At 40.8% G+C, this 17,011-nt stretch overlaps 1 protein-coding gene across 1 annotated transcript in view; it reads right to left on the reverse strand.

Annotated features, from left to right (window-relative positions):
* PPP2CA (protein phosphatase 2 catalytic subunit alpha) overlaps nucleotides 1-17,011 on the reverse strand; it is an 81,549-nt gene that overhangs the window by 44,048 nt on the left and 20,490 nt on the right. Inside the window, exons 10-12 of the mRNA XM_065409906.1 lie at nucleotides 16,027-16,120; nucleotides 14,912-15,074; nucleotides 13,863-13,960 (exon numbers count right to left, since the gene is read on the reverse strand). Of these exons, the coding sequence (XP_065265978.1) occupies nucleotides 13,863-13,960; nucleotides 14,912-15,074; nucleotides 16,027-16,120 (355 nt within the window). The remainder of the gene's footprint in view (nucleotides 1-13,862; nucleotides 13,961-14,911; nucleotides 15,075-16,026; nucleotides 16,121-17,011) is intronic.

A 17,011-nucleotide genomic window follows, 5' to 3' on the forward strand; every position in this document is an offset into this window, starting at 1 on the left:
ATCTTCCCTGATACCAGCCACGCGGTGGGGGGAGGGATAAAGCACTCATCCCAGAGAATTCATGGCGGGTGGGGGGGGGGGTGTTAGTTTGGTTCCTGCAGGGATCTTCCCTGATACCAGCCACGCGGTGGGGGGAGGGATAAAGCACTCATCCCAGAGAATTGGATGGGGGGGGGGGTGTTAACCTTCAGCAGCAGAAAACAAGCTAACAGGAAAACTGCAGCACAACGGGCTTTGCTTGGTATGTGGGAAAGCAGGGCGCAGAAGCCTAAAGACAGTGGCTTACCATGGCAGCATGCAAGGTGAATTCTGTTGCCCCGACCTGCGTCTGTGATCTCTAGCAGCAAAGCCACAGGCACTCAATATTAAGAGGCAAAATGCGACCTTGCACAGAAATCACATGTGCTATGTAATGTGAATAGTATACACCGTGAAAGAGTATAAGCATTGTTCTGAAAAATGTATCTTTTAAAAAAATTCTCTCCTTTTTTCACTCCCTCCAGCAGGTGCAAATGTTTCAAGCCTCCCTCCTCCTTCCCGAAGGCTATCCCAGATAAGGCGTCGTAAAAAAAAAACGAGAGAAGAGATGTTTTCCGAAATCATGCAATCCACCAGGAATGAAAGAGCTCATCTGAATGAGTGGAAGGAGACGGTTTGCAAGTATAGGAAAGAAGCCAGTGACCGTGAGGACAGGAGGGACCAACGTGAGGACATGAGGGACCAACGTGAGGACATGAGGGACCAACGTGAGGACAGAAGGGACCAACGTGAGGAGAGGAGAGACGCTCGAGATGAGAGGTGGCGGCAGGAAGATCAGAGGAGTCGGGAAGCAACGCTGGGGCTGCTGCGTGAGCAAACAGACATGCTCCGGCGTCTGGTGGAGCTTCAGGAACGGCTGCTGGAGAACCGAGTGCCGCTACAGCCCCTGTATAACCCCCCTACCTCCTCACCATGTTCCATAGCCTCCACACCCAGACGTGTAAGAACACGGGGGGGGAGGCTCCGTACACCCTCCCATTCCACCCCAGTGGACAGCCCAAGCAAAAGGCTGCCATTTTTTTAACCTTTTTTTACTGGGCTTTTCCTTCCCGCAGATCCTCCTCCCAAACCCCACTCAGGTTCTGTGCCGCTACAGCCCCTGTATAACCCCCCTACCTCCTCACCATTTTCCATAGCCTCCACACCCAGATGTGTAAGAACACGGGGGGGGAGGCTCCGTACACCCTCCCATTCCACCCCAGTGGACAGCCCAAGCAAAAGGCTGCCATTTTCTTAACCTTTTTTTACTGGGCTTTTCCTTCCCGCTGATCCTCCTCCCAAACCCCACTCAGGTTCTCTCCCTCTTTTTATAATCAATTCATAAAGAATAAATGATTTTTAAACAATGGTGACTTTATTTCCTTTGAAAGCAAGCTGGGGGAAGGGGGAGGGTGGGTTCCTTACAGAGAATGAGTCAATAAAGGGGGCGGGTTTTCAGGAAGGATAAACAAACATAAATTTCACACTGTAGCCTGGCCAGTCATGAAACTGGTTTTCAAAGCTTCCCTAATGCGCAGCGCTTCATCGTGTGCTCTTCTAATCGCCCTGGTGTCTGGCTGCGAGTAATCAGCAGCCAGGCGATTTGCCTCAGCCTCCCACCCTGCCATAAAGGTCTCCCCCTTGCTCTCACAGAGATTGTGGAGCACACAGCAAGCAGTAATAACAATGGGGATATTGGTTTGGCTGAGGTCTGAGCGAGTCAATAAGGATCGCCAGCGACCTTTTAAACGGCCAAATGCACATTCTACCACCATTCTGCACTTGCTCAGCCTGTAGTTGAACAACTCCTGACTCCTGTCCAGGCTGCCTGTGTATGGCTTCATGAGCCATGGCATTAAGGGGTAGGCTGGGTCCCCAAGAATAACAATTGGCATTTCAACATCCCCCACGGTTATTTTCTGGTCCGGAAAGTAAGTCCCTTGCTGCAGCCGTTTAAACAGATTGGTGTTCCTGAAGACGCGAGCGTCATGAACCCTTCCCGGCCAGCCCACATGGATGTTGGTGAAACGTCCCTTGTGATCCACAAGTGCTTGCAGCACCATTGAGAAGTACCCCTTGCGGTTTATGTACTGGGTACCCTGGTGCTCCGGTGCCAAGATAGGAATATGGGTTCCATCTATTGCCCCACCACAGTTAGGGAATCCCATTGCAGCAAAGCCATCCACTATGACCTGCACATTTCCCAGAGTCACTACCTTTCGTAGCAGCACCTCCGTGATTGCTTTGGCTACTTGCATCACAGCAGCCCCCACAGTAGATTTGCCCACTCCAAATTGATTCCCGACTGACCGGTAGCTGTCTGGCGTTGCAAGCTTCCACAGGGCTATCGCCACTCGCTTCTCAACTGTGAGGGCTGCTCTCATCTTGGTATTCTGGCGCTTCAGGGCAGGGGAAAGCAAGTCACAAAGTTCCATGAAAGTGCCCTTACGCATGCGAAAGTTTCTCAGCCACTGGGAATCGTCCCACACCTGCAACACTATGCGGTCCCACCAGTCTGTGCTTGTTTCCCGGGCCCAGAATCGGCGTTCAAAGCCTATAACCTGGCCCATTAACATCATAATCTCCAAAGCACCGGGGCCCGCGGTCTCAGAGAATTCTGTGTCCGTGTCCATGTCCTCATCACGCTGGTCGCTGCGCTGCAATCGCCGCCTCCTCCTCCTCCTCGCCTCTTTTTTCTGGTCCTGTGTAAGCATAAACTCCACGAGAAAGCGCGAGGTGTTTATAATGTTCAAGACTGCGTTCTGGAGCACAACGGGATCCATGCTTGATGCAGAATGGAGTCTGCAGAGTTCACTCAGGAAAAAAGGCGCGAAATGGTTGTCTGCCGTTGCTTTCAGGGAGGGAGGGGGAGGCTGTACCCAGAACTACCTGCGACAATGTTTTTTGCCCCATCATGCACTGGGGTCTCAACCCAGAATTCCAAGGGGGGTGGAGACTGCGGGAACTATGGGATAGCTATGTAAAAGCTACCCACAATGCAACGCTCTGGAAATCGATGCTACTATGGTAGCTTGGACGCAAACCACCGAATTAATGGTGCCTAGTGTGGCCGAATACATTCGAATTTATAAAATCGGTTTCCTAAATTCGAATTATATAAATTTGAATTAATCCTGTAGTGTAGACATACCCTTAAAGTCAGATCGTCAAGGAAGGAGGAGTGAAGAAACTTAAGGACACCAGAGAACCATCAACGCGCATCCATAAGTGAGGAAGGGCAGATTGATGAGGTGGAGGCTGGCACCCCTAAAGACAAGACAATTGATTAAATCAAAACCAGGACAGGATGACCCTCTCGGAGGTGTTTTGGAATGTTAACATCAAAAGATAACACCAATTTAGGAGTAACCGGTCATAAACTGACACAGCAAAATCCATGGACTTTAATGAAGAGAAAGGACTATAAGAACAGGGTGCTTGGCCATGGGACTTTGGGTTCATCTTGCCACAACTCCAGGAGCATCAGATCACGACCGACAGAGCCCGGCTCCCCTCTGCGACCAATCTGGCTGGCCACTAGATTGATCCAGACTCTGGACTAGTACCTATAAACATCAACTGGCAGGACTGTGTGCATGGTGTGTGTGTGTGTGATTGAAAAGCATATGCTAACTGCTGTATTCTCAATAAATGCGGCGTATTGCCTTTTCCCTTGAAAAAGATCCCGTGTGCTTCTTATAAGCATAACAAAGGCAGGACAATGTAATAACTAGACCATTCCTGCAAGGTGTTTGTTTAACCTGTTCTTAAAAACCTCCAATAACAGAGATTCTGCAACCTCCCTAGGCAATTTGTTCCAGTGCTTAACTCTCCTGACAGGAAGTTTTTCCTAGTGTCCAACCTAAACCTCACTTGCTGCAATTTAAGCTTCTTGTCTCCTCAGAGGTTAACAAGAACAATTTTTTGCTTTTCTCCTTGTAACAAACTTTTATGAACTTGAAAACTATTATCATGTCCCCCCTCAGTCTTCTCAAGACCTGAACAAATCCATTTTTTTCCCAATCTTTCCTCATAGGTCATGTTTTCTATATTTTTAACCATTTTTGTTGCTCTCCTCTGTGCTTTCTCCAATTTGTCCACATCTTTCCTGAAATGTGATGCCCAGAACTGGACATAAAACACCAGTTGAGGCCTTATCAGTGTGGAGTAGAGCAGAAGAATTATTTCTCATGTCTTAATGTGGACTTATTTATCATCTATCCAAGGATCTCCAAGCACTTTACAAGCACTAATGAAAGACATTTCCAAATACTCCTATAGTGAAAGGAAACTGAAGCACAAGGAGGTTATACAATTGTCAGAGTTCACACAGTACATCTGTGGCAGAGAACAGATGCTGTGTTGTCTAGTGGATAGGGCACTGGACTGGGTGTCAGGAGACCATGAGGTTCTGTTCTTGACTCTTCCACTTATTTTCTGTATGATGCAGGGCAAATCACCTCACCTCTCTGTTTCCCCTTCCATCCTTTGTCAGTCTTTATTTAGTCTGTAAGCTCTCCAGGACAAAGCTCTTACTATACGTTTGTACCGCATATAGCACAATGAGGCCCCCATCCTGACTGAGACCGCTAGGTGCTACTCTAATACAAATAAAAAATCCAAACTTCCTGACTTCCAGTCTTTAACTACTAGCTTCTGCGTCCTCTCCTTAAAAAGCAAAAGTTCTCTTTTCACGTAAATGTTCACAGTAATTAAAAAGAATATAAACATTGTTACCTAATAGAGTTTCTCATGTGGCATCAGAGGCTCTTTAAATTGCAATAAAAAGCATTCTATCAGATAATTAGCAGCTGTATATCAAGGGAAACTCCCAGTTCTGAATTTTGAGTGGATGTTTGTACCTCTGATGTAATTTTTTTCTTATCATAATCTGCACAAGCTCAGTGTCAACACAACAAAGAATAGAGTCAACCATCACATTTTTTTTTGAGCCAACAAGCCAAAGAAACTATGATTTATTTTGTTAAGAGTTGCTACTCTATTTTTACAACTCCCTCTTCCCTTGTGACAGGAACTGCAGACGATCACTCAACATTGAAAAATACAAGTTTTGCAATAAGATAAGAAAACAACAATTTGAAAGGAAAGATATTGCCACTGTTAGAATAATGTTTGTCTAGTGCATTTGGGCTCAAAGCTGGTTTTGGAAATAATTTACCTGTAATAAAGCAATCATGGTTTAGTTCTGCACTATGCAATAACATATATTTAGAGATATTAACTAACACCCTATTTGTTTACTCTTTCTACAGAAAAACGCAGAGAATGGAACTGAGAGGAATAAATATCTCTCACCTTTTAGGATCAGAACCCTAACTTTTTGTTAGTCTTCCAAAGACAAATCATGATCTGTAAACCTGTGAGCAGAAACATGCCCACAGCTGCAACAATAAATGTAACAAATACTTTTGAATACAGTGGTTGCTTTCATATTACTCACATACACAGTTCTATTCTCGGTTGTACATTTTTGCCTTGAGGGAAGTTCCTGCCTATATCCATCATATTTGATAGCATTGTTGTTACACTGGTTAACTCTACAGGGTGGAGGTAGTCCTATGCTATTTTTCATGGGGGAAGAATTTCTTAAGGCAAAGACTGGCAAGTTGTTTAAGTTCCTCATCAGGACTTTTTTTTACCACCCTGTCAAATTCTGTATCTAACAAGGATGGGCAAACGCACTTCCAGAAGAGTCCAAATATTGGCCCTCTTTGGGGAAACTGTTTTCAATTAATAATACCTAGCTCTTATAAGCCCTTTTCATCAGAGAGTCTCATGGCAATTTACAAAGGATGTCAGTGTCATGATCTCCATTTTACAGATGGGGAAACTGAGGCATGGCACAGCCAAGTGACTTGTCCAAGATTAGCCAGCAGGCCCTTGACACAACTGGGATTAGAACCTATATATCTTGAGTCCCAATCCAGTGCTCTATGCAATAGGCCACGGTAACTGGAAAATCTTTAGCTCTTTGTTCTTGCAGCCTCCCCCTAGCACCATGTCTTTGAGCCTCATAGCTGCAGTCCTTTTCCTCTGAGGATCTTCAGAGTACACTAGGTGGATGCTCGCCCATCTTCTATATTGGGGTTGGGTGTGTGGTAAACACACTTCTTCCTCCCAAATCTGACCTCCAACTCCAAGAAGGCCTTTTCCAGACTGGGTGACAATGGGCCTACTATACACCATGTACACCCATCCCCCAAAATACATTTAAGATAAGAAATGGTTCCATAGAGCTGCAGCGGGAGAGGTTTGAAAATGCTGATATTTGAGAGATCTATCATCTAAGTAATAAGACCCACCCTTCCAAATCTCAGCATAGTCTCTCATCTCTAAATTCAGATATTCCCACTATGTGAGCATTGTGTATAACAGTGGGTCTACTCTGGGAAAGTATTGGTTCAGTGCTGGTGAGGAGGCGACAAAGGATCATCCAGCACACGTAGAACAGAAATTCCAAACTGCTGGCTACACCCTAGTGATATCATTACACATTTGCCTACAACAAATCTGCGTTGTGTAGGGGACTGTACAGCTTATTCACATTCATAGCTGAGACAACCCACAAAAACATCTGTTTTTTATTATAATTAGTGCCTGTCAGTCAAATACTTCCCATTTAAACCTGTCAACACTTAAGAAGAGCTAGAGTGTCAATGCTGCATAGCTGGCTTACAGCAAATGGCAAAGCGAAATTGTATGGACCCTGGTATATTTATATATCTGTTTAATCTTGCATGCCTCAGACATTAAATAAAAAGCAATTAAACTGTTCTCAAGTAACCTAATTTTGATTGTTTGATTGCTTTGCTACCATAAAATCTGCTTTTTAAAAATGTTAGTAGTATTTCCATACTATATTTTAATTGCTAGATTTAAACAGCCACCATGTTAAATAGACATAAAGTGAAATAGATACTTTTAATAAAGCTTACACGTTGGGTCTTTCTTAAATTTTCCACTCTTTTCTTTAGATTTTCCTTAGCCCCAAATACCTAGCCTTCAGTTATGTTTAATTCTTCCTGTTTGGTTTCTTTTCACTATAAAGTTTTACATATTTTACTACCAAGTATTTTTCTTCCTTATCTCCTAAGGATAAAGACAAGAAGGAAAACGAGGGTCCTCATAATAAGGTACTTCTTCTCCCTCCTTGCAGTGTGGCGGATACACTACAAACCAATGCTGCAGTTAGCTAAATCGGTTGTTACAGTACTTAGAAACGTCAAACTTTGATGCTACAGCTTTGTATGTATTAGTATGAGGAAGCTTCACCTCCTCCTGTTTATTGTGATCTAATAGTTTGGGGAAAAAGACAAAGCCAAGGAAATCCTGATTCATCCAGTCAGTGATGATTTAACAACTTTTCCAGCTGCTCTAGTGACCTTCTGGAAAATAAAATAAATATAGTTAATAGAGAAATTAAAATAGGTAATAATTAAAATGAAAAATTAGGACAGGAAGAGCTGGTATGTGCTTCCTAATTCTTGACATGCCACCTATCCTTCCATCCCTTCTGCATACAATTTACATTCATTTTGCATACCCACTGAATGCCACATCACTCAAATTTACACTACTTCACCTCTTACACACACTTACACATGATGTGTAACTGCTTACATTGTTGTTGAATATAGCCTATATTCAATCAAGGCAGGATTAGTAACATAGGAGATAGCAATAAGGAATACAAAATATCTATTAATGATCTGTTATCTTTCTCTGTTCTTCCAGTATGCATTTGTTTTCCTGGAGTACATTTTCCCTTGCACAGATGCATGCTATTGTTTGTTAAACTTGCAGTGCTATGCAGGTTCCTCTTACATAAGCAAACTGATCCCTCTAATGGGTCATTAATCCATAGAGGTGTTAAATTAATTCATACATGCAGCTTAGAGAAACATAATTAAAACATTACTATAATATCAGAAGCCTGATATATTTTTGTTGTTTTAAATACCACAAAGGCCAATTCATGTTGGGAAGAACTGGTTGAGAATTGGAAAGTGGAAGGCAACTTGGGTGAAAGTAATCATGAAATGGTAGAGTTCATGATTCTAAGGAATGGTAAGTAACACAATAAAGACAATGGATTTCAAGAAGGCAGACTTTAACAAACTCAGGGAGTTGGTAGGTAAAATCCCATGGGAAGCAAGTCTAAGGGGAAAAACAATTGAAGACAGTTGGCAGTTTTTCAGAGACATTATTAAGGGCACAAGAGCAAACTATCGTAGGAAAGATAGGAAGTATGGCAAGAGACCACCCTGGCTTAACCAGGAGATCTTCAATGATCTAAAACTCAAAAAAGAGTCCTACAAAAAGTGGAAACTTACAAAGGATGAATATAAACAAATAACACAAATATGTAGGGACAAAATTAGAAAAGCCAAGGCACAAAACAAGATCAACTAGCTAGAGACATAAAGGGAAACAAGAAAACATTCTACAAATACATTAGAAGCAAGAGGAAGACCAAGGACAGAGTAAGCCCATTACTCAATGAGGGGGGAAAGACAATAACAGAAAATGTGGAAATAGCAGAGGTGTTCAATGACTTCTTTGTTTTGGTTTTCACCAAGAAGGTTGGTGGCAATTGGATGTCTAAAATAGTGAATGCCAGTGAAAATGAGGTAGGGCCAGAGTCTAAAATAGGGAAAGAACAAGTCAAAAATTACTTAGACAAGTTAGATGTCTTCAATTCACCAGGGCCTGATGAAATGCATCCTAGAATACTCAAGGAGCTGACCGAGGAGATATCTGAGCCATTAGCAATTATCTTTGAAAAGTCATGGAAGACGGGAGACATTCCAGAAGACTGGAAAAGGACAAATATAGTGCCCATCTATAAAAAGGGAAATAAGGACAGCCCGGGGAATTACAGACCAGTCAGCTTAACTTCTGTACCAGGAAAGATAATGGAGCAAATAATTAAGCAATCAATTTGCAAACACCTAGAAGCTAATAAGGTGATAAATAACAGTCAGCATGGATTTGTCAAGAACAAATCATGTCAAACCAACCTGATAGCTTTCTTTGACAGGGTAACAAGCCTTGTGGATAAGGGGGAAGTGGTAGATGTGGTATATCTTGACTTTAGTAAGGCTTTTGATACTGTCTCGCATGACCTTCTCATAAACAACCTAGGAAAATAAATCTAGATGGAGCTACTATAAAATGGGTGCATAACTGATTGGAAAATCGTTCCCAGAGAGTAGTTATCAGTGGTTCACAGCCATGCTGGAAGGGCATAACGAGTGGGGTCCCACAGGGATCGGTTCCAGATCTGGTTCTGTTCAGTATCTTCATCAATGATTTAGATAATGGAATACAGAGTACACTTATAAAGTTTGCGGACGATACCAAGCTGGGAGGGGTTGCAAATGCTTTGGAGGATAGGATTAAAATTCAAAATGATCTGGACAAACTGGAGAAATGGTCGGAAGTAAACAGGATGAAATTCAATAACCACAAATGCAAAGCACTCCACTTAGGAAGGAACAATCAGTTGCATACATACAAAATGGGGAATGACTGCCTGGGAAGGAGTACTGCGGAAAGGGATCTGGGGGTCATAGTGGATCACAAGCTAAATATGAGTCAATAGAGTAACACCACTGCAAAAATAGCGAACATCATTCTGGAATGTATTAGCAGGAGTGTTGAAAGACACAAGAAGTAATTCTTCCACTCTATTCCATGCTGATTAGGACTCAACTGGAGTATTGTGTCCAGTTCTGGGCGCCACCTTTCAGGAAAGATGTGGACAAATTGGAGAAAGTCCAGAGAAGAGCAACAAAAATTATTAAAGGTCTAGAAAACATGACCTATGAGGGAATATTGAAAAAATTGGGTTTGTTTAGTCTGGAGAAGAGAAGACTGAGGGGGGGGGGGGGGGGACATGATAACAGTTTTCAAGTATGTAAAAGGTTGTTACAAGGAGGAGTAAGAAAAATTGGTTTTCTTAACCTCTGAGGATAGGACAAGAAGCAATGGGCTTAAATTGCAGCAAGGGAGGTTTAGGTTGGATGTTAGGAAAAACTTCCTAACTGTCAGAGTGGTTAAGCACTGAAATAAATTGCCTAGGGGGGTAGTGGAATCTCCATCATTGGGGATTTTTAAGAGCAGGTTGGACAAACACCTGTCAGGGATGGTCTAGATCAGGGGTCGGCAACCTTTGGCACGCGGCTTGCCAGGGTAAGCACCCTGGCGGGCCAGGCCACTTTATTTACCTGCTGACGCGGCAGGTTTGGCCGATCGCGGCCCCCACTGGCCGCGGTTCGCCGTCCTGGGCCAATGGGGGCGGTGGGAAGCGGCGCGGGCGAGGGATGTGCTGGCCGTGGCTTCCCACCGGCCCCATTGGTCTGGATTTAGTTTCTTTTATTTTCAGAAACTACAATAAAAATAGTAAGTAGAACCCTAATGAGCAAAAGATGCAAATAATAATGAGCAAAATAATAAACCAGAAAACACAAGGGGCCAGGTTTTTAACCCTGACATCTGATTTTGTGTACCCACTTTTGTACATACTAAAGTGCATACATAAACAATCTATAAATGGGGTAGCTGGCCATTAAAATGACTAATCTGCATGTGCAAAATGGATACACGACCACATATGCAGTCACAATAAATTGTTTGGAAAAAATAGGTGCTAAAATTAAACAGCCAGAAAATTTGGCCCACATTACCCTAGCCCTAAAGCATCTGAATACATGGAATGATCCATTATTATCTGGTACACTATTACAGAAGTCTTAAATCATCATCTATCAGAGAAAAGAGTAACAGACTCTTATAGAAATGCCAGGCTAATTAATGACCTTTAGCCAGTCTTAGATCAGCTGGACATCCAGTAGTGATAGGTGTACTGATTTTATACATAAGTACTGGAAGGAGCCTAACGTTGGTACTTAGCCTTCAAAAATAAGTTTTGTGTGTTTCAGATTTCATAAAAGTTTAATGTAAGCTTCATTTATATAAGCAATTTTAGGACCAATGCATTCTAAAGTAATTTCCTGGAGAATAACCATATATTACATGAAGTCTATAAAATTTTCTGCAGAATTATCCAAATATCTTCATTTATTAAAGGTTAATAGAAAAGCACAGATTTTACTGTACTGTGATTCTTCAGTCTCTCAAGCTTCATGCTTCTACACTGCTTATTCTACATCTCGCAGATTGGTTTTATTTTCACTTTGTGTGTTTCCGGTATTCTAAAAAATAAATTGATAAGGAACATTAGTTGATTGGCAATTCGTTCTTGCATCTATTTAGTTTTATATTAATACTGTTTCTCCGCTAACAGTTTTTGCATCGCAGCACTAATTGCTAAAAGCAGTCAGATTTGTGAATCAATGGAAAATGATGCCTTTAACCATTCCCCAAACTCGTCTTCACTAGTGTGAATAGCTACTGGAGACCCAAGCTTGATGAAATGAAGCAGTGTACTCTCTTATTTCTCATTTCCTCCATCAGATCCTATCTAATGATGAAGATTAAAGCCCCTGACAAGACAGTGGTGTCTTTTGTTTTCCATCTGTCCAGCCAGATTAGACACTTGGCATCAACTACTGGTGTCATGGGCAGGCACTGCCTATGAAGTGTTCAACTGTCATCCTCAAACATTTAATTCAATGTCACATTTTTCCAAATACATAACATTGTCCCATAACACTCTATGATGTAAAAGCATATAGTTGTGTTCAGCTTTACTCTTTCCTTGACTCTTGTAATATTTGTGCACAAAGATGTTAGGACTCAGTTGTGCAACAATTCTTCACAGTGTACATCCACAGAAACTAGGATACCAATGAAGCTTTTTATATCATTGAAGCTGGATGGATTTTCCTTTCTGACACAGTTCAGTTCTCACTGTGTAAATATATGAAATCTGAAAATTATGGAAAATACAGTCAAATAATAATGGGAAAAATCCTTAGGTCCTTACTCAATTTTCAGTCAGTTCTTACTCAGGTAAGTAGTAACCGGCAGTAAAAATGGAGTAAGAACCTCAGGATAGGGCCTATTTAATAATACCTGACATTTATACAGAACTTTTCCTCAACAGAGTTCAAAATGCTTTATGAAGATTAGGTATGAGGGAACTGAGGTACAGAGAGTTTAAGGTTATACTGCAAAGTATGCAATACATTTAAGTTACAGACTTTATAATCATACACTTTACAATGGATTGCAAATCTATTTTTTCAGTCTTTCTTACTGTAAAACAGTATTTTATATAATTTAATAAACATGTGATCTAGCATGATAAAGCCAAAAAGGAAGAGTTTGGTATGCTATCTGATTCACTGACATGCCCACAAATGTTGCAACCCTTGTGCTTTCCCCCTTCTACTTTTAAAGCCTAACCTGCTGGTGATAGTACACATAAATTAATGGAGTATCTAGCACAAGAGATGCACATAGATGCTGGAACTAAGGGTGCTGCACCCCCTGGCTTGAAGTGGTTTCCATCATATACAGGATTTACAGTTTGGTTCAGTGGCTCTCAGCACCTCCACTGTACAAATTGTTCCAGCACCCCGGAGATGCATGACCTTTATTCTTTTTATTGGTGAATGTGTGTAAGATCTTGCCCTTCTATTAAATATTGTTTATGCTATAAATGATCCATCATGGAACAATGCATTATCTATTGAAATCCTGGTCTTCTTGCACACACATAAATGGACTTCATATAGTGCCTAATTATGATATTGAGATGCAGCATGACCTAGTGGAACAGAATGAAACTGGGAGCCAGGAACTCCTGACTCTAATCCCAGCTCTAACACTGATTCAAAGTGATTCTTTGGGCCAGCTACCTGTGCTTATCTTCCCTGGGTCTCAATTTCCCCTTCTAGAAAATGGAGAAAATAATACTTACTTTGCTGCTTCACAGAGATATTCTGAAGTTTAATTAGTTAATATTTGTACAATGTTTCAAAATTATAAACTGCTACAGATATGTTAAGTATTACAATTGTGTGTAAATTTAGGCTGGGAAATAGCGAAGGAACTTGTTCTGTATTTGGCAACTAGAACATCATACTCTGATCCTTATATCCACCCCCAGATTTGTCTAGCTTTGGGGTGAATAATTACTATGTGTTTGGTTGCAATGCAAATTTGGAAACCTCTTCCCTTTACAAGCAGGAAAAGATCTGGATTGATTTTTGATGCCCTGCTTGAGCGCAGAGATCCTCAGAAAATTGACAGATCTGCTTCTGAGCCTTCCAAACAGTAGCATTTAACTCTTAACCTATTTTGATTGCACTGTCAGAAAATGGAAAGCAAGGAGTTTCTGCAGGAGTATCTGGGGATATAGTGAGCAAAATCAAGACCAGCTCAGTAAAGTCAATAAAGTGGCACCTGGTTACACCAGATCTGAACTGGTTTATTGTGTATTAAGTTCAACATATTCTCCGCAGTCATGGATTCTGACAGTAGATCAATTGTTTGCCAGTTGTAGTCATTTATCTTCAGCTTAAGTAAAGTTCCAATTCTTAATGATGTATTACATTCTGAAGCAGTTATAGAGTTATATTTTTGATTACTGTGTTAGAAATATGGCTAATAACTATCTATTATTTACAAATTTAATTATGCAACATACTTATTTGTAAGTTACTGAACAAGGGAAACTTATATTAGATACAATATCTAGTTTTTAATGAGCTCTTGATTTTAAGTTTTTATCTAATTTCCAGCTAGGTTTACTAAAACACAAGACTGAGTAATTTCCCCTCATGTTCACATAGTGAGTCAATAGCCCAACCCACACGATTTCTCTACTAAACAAACATACAGTATTAATTTACCTCTTGTTTTTCTTGATTCTGATCCACATTTAGTAAAGATGGTATTTTAGATACTTCCGATTTCTTTGACTCCCTCTTCAGCACTTTTACCTGTTTAACTTTTACAAACAGACACCGTATTATTTCCGCATATTGTATTTTTTCTTTTCTACATGCTCCTTCAGTTTCATCTTCCGTGTTTAATTGATTACTTTTGAAATAGTGTTGAACAAGAAAACCAGGCTCGTACTGAAAATTGAGTATGGAGATTACAGAAGACGACAACCACTTATTGTATGCTGAAGGACTGAATATGAGATACAGTTCCCATTTAAATTCAGACTGTGATCATTTTAATTACAAGAACCAAGTTACTGATATGCTACTAAGGGTGTCCATTTGGCTGCACAGCTGCTGTTACTTGAACTAGTCTCTAGATGTCATTGTTTTCTATAGAGAGACAAAGTAGGTGAGGTAATATCTTTTCTTGGACCAGCTTCTGTTGGTGAGAAAGACAAGCTTTTGAGCTTCCACAGAGCTCTTCTGTCCTAAAGAAGAGCTCTGTGTAAGCTCGAAAGCATGTCTCTGTCACCAACAGAAGCTGGTCTAATAAAAGATATTACCTCACCAAGCTTGTCTCTCTAATAACCTGGGACCAGCACAGCTACAACATAACTGCATACAACAATGGAAGATATCTTTATTTCCCTAGAAATCCTGATTGAAGCTCATTTGTCTGGCAGTTCACATACGTGGAAATACAAATAAAATAAAACAAGCTGACAAAAAATTCCAAACTGTATTTTTAAGGTTTGCTTAATATGTTAAAAATAAATGACCTCTTTAAAAGATGGTGCTAACTTCAATTTGCAAATGAGGACTCTTGTCCAGTCCAAAGACTCGGATGTGTGCACTGCAGTGATTTTGTCCAATTTGATGCATTTTTTTTTCTCAGCACCTTCCACCAAAAATCACATACTGGTTTTTAAGTCTTAATTAGATTAACCCTTCTCTTCAACTGGCACTTGATGTAGATTTGCAAACAGCAAAAGCCAATTACAATTTCATACCTTCTATTCCTTTCAGCTCCTTTTGTTGTGCTGTTACTGGCAGTTCTGGGAAATGGATGTCTTTCTTCTCAGATTTTGAAATACTGCGTTTCTTTCGGTTCATATTGGCCATTTGATCAATCTGAGCAGCTCGTTCATACAGTGTGACTTTTTCTGTTTGAGTCTAAACAGAAAATCACAATATATTTAAAACGGTATGTGATATGAGTATGGCTATATCTTTCTTGGCATGTTTCAAGAGGTTGCCACCAACTAAACAAAGTAAAATATATTAAAAGTTCAAACTTCAATAGTGCTCCAAAAGCCAAGGTCTTCACATGCTAGAGGAAGCTAACTATGTATCACTACTAGTTATGAATCTCCATTATGGGATAGGAGAATTTAGAATTTTTATCTTTCAAAAAAGGTCTATCCTAATGTAGCTCTGGCTCCTCTGCAGGTGGCGGTATTCAGGGACATAGGCACTTACATCACCGTGTATTGTTTGCCACCTTACCAATTTAAAAATGAAGAACAGAAGCATACAAGTACTTTATCATACCTCCTTTCAAGTGGGAATGGTCAGCTGACCTGAGACATACCAAAAGAAAAATGTGTGTTATTCTTTGGCCCCACCAGGGTTTTCACAATAAAAGATAGGAAGTGAGCTCTGCAGGGAAACGAGTGTATTTGTTAATGTCAAAAAGTGGGGTTCTCAGGATGAAGATATGATTATGGTAATTGGTCAAGGATTATCATGGAGAAAACCCAACACTAGTGAGAGAGATGTACATGAAAGTGTAAAACTCTCTCAGGAATGTAGGGCAAAATCCTGGATCCACTGAAGTCAATGGTGAAACACCCATTGATAGATCCAGCATTTCATGCAGAGTCTGAATTTCTTTTACTCTAGTTTCTGGAGCTGCTCCTCCACCCTCAACCCCTGCCCATCACCACCAGCTGGGAGTCTCCAGAAACCACTAGGCCTGTCCTTAAATAAGAGTTTCACAACATGAAAGTCTTATTATGTGTCAACATGAAAAGTATAAACAGATAAGACAGTTGCATGAAATACAGAATATTATGGAAGAGAGAAGAAAGGGTTTAATTTTAAATTACCAGTTTTGTAAACATACTTGAGCCAGAGTCCCATCATCCTGTCTGTTGTTTGGACCTATTTGTCCCACTGACTGCCAAGGGCTTCTCCTTTTCTTTGCTTTTTCAGGTAGCCTATGACAAAGAAATACAACTATAATATGCAACATTAATTATCAGTTAAGTGTGATATGCTCTCATTATGTAAACAAACATGCACATTCACAAATGTATTCTAAACTAGCTTTGTTGGTGAGGGTGGTGTCTGGCATCTGAGAACAGACATATCTCAACACAGCTTTGGAGGCCGCCATTTAATAGTAATACTTAGCATTTAAACACTACATTTCATGTTCTAATTATTTTAACAACATTAACTAATTAATTTTTACAACACTCTTATAAGAGTGATAGGAAATATTATCCCCAATGTACAGAAGGGAAACAGACAAAAGAAAAGCTAAGGTCACTGATCTAAGGTCATAGAGGGAGTCACTGTTAGGGCAAGGATTCATATGCAGGAGTTCCTGCCTTGAGACCTTTCCTCTGACCATGCATTTATCTCCATCTCCCATAATATTCACAGATGCCCACCACCACGCTGCAGCCACTTTTACAGTGCTCACCCTCCAGCCAGAGGACCACTTTGCCAACTTGTCAAAAGCTGAAAGACTACATCTTATTTGGGAAAAAAGGGCAGATTACAGGAACCCTCTTCTTCTGAAAGAGCATTTGTTCTTATTTTAATAGAGGTGTGGACTGTAGAAATGACTGATCTCGGTTTGTCCTATCTTTGACCCAACAGACCTGATCTGTCTCAATCCATGACAGGACAAGTAATCTCTGTGGGCTCCTTCTCTGTACTTAAGATGAAGCAGCCATGTGGACTGCACTGTGAAATGTCACAGCCACAGCTGGCCTTTAGCTAGCCCTAGTCATACAGCATATTAACCAAATGAAAGAATCATTCATTTAACCGAACCATCACTAGATACATAAATGTGGTAATTCATTTCAAAAGATACT

Source organism: Emys orbicularis, chromosome 8 (assembly GCF_028017835.1).
Source record: "Emys orbicularis isolate rEmyOrb1 chromosome 8, rEmyOrb1.hap1, whole genome shotgun sequence".
NCBI classification, from domain to species: domain Eukaryota; kingdom Metazoa; phylum Chordata; order Testudines; family Emydidae; genus Emys; species Emys orbicularis.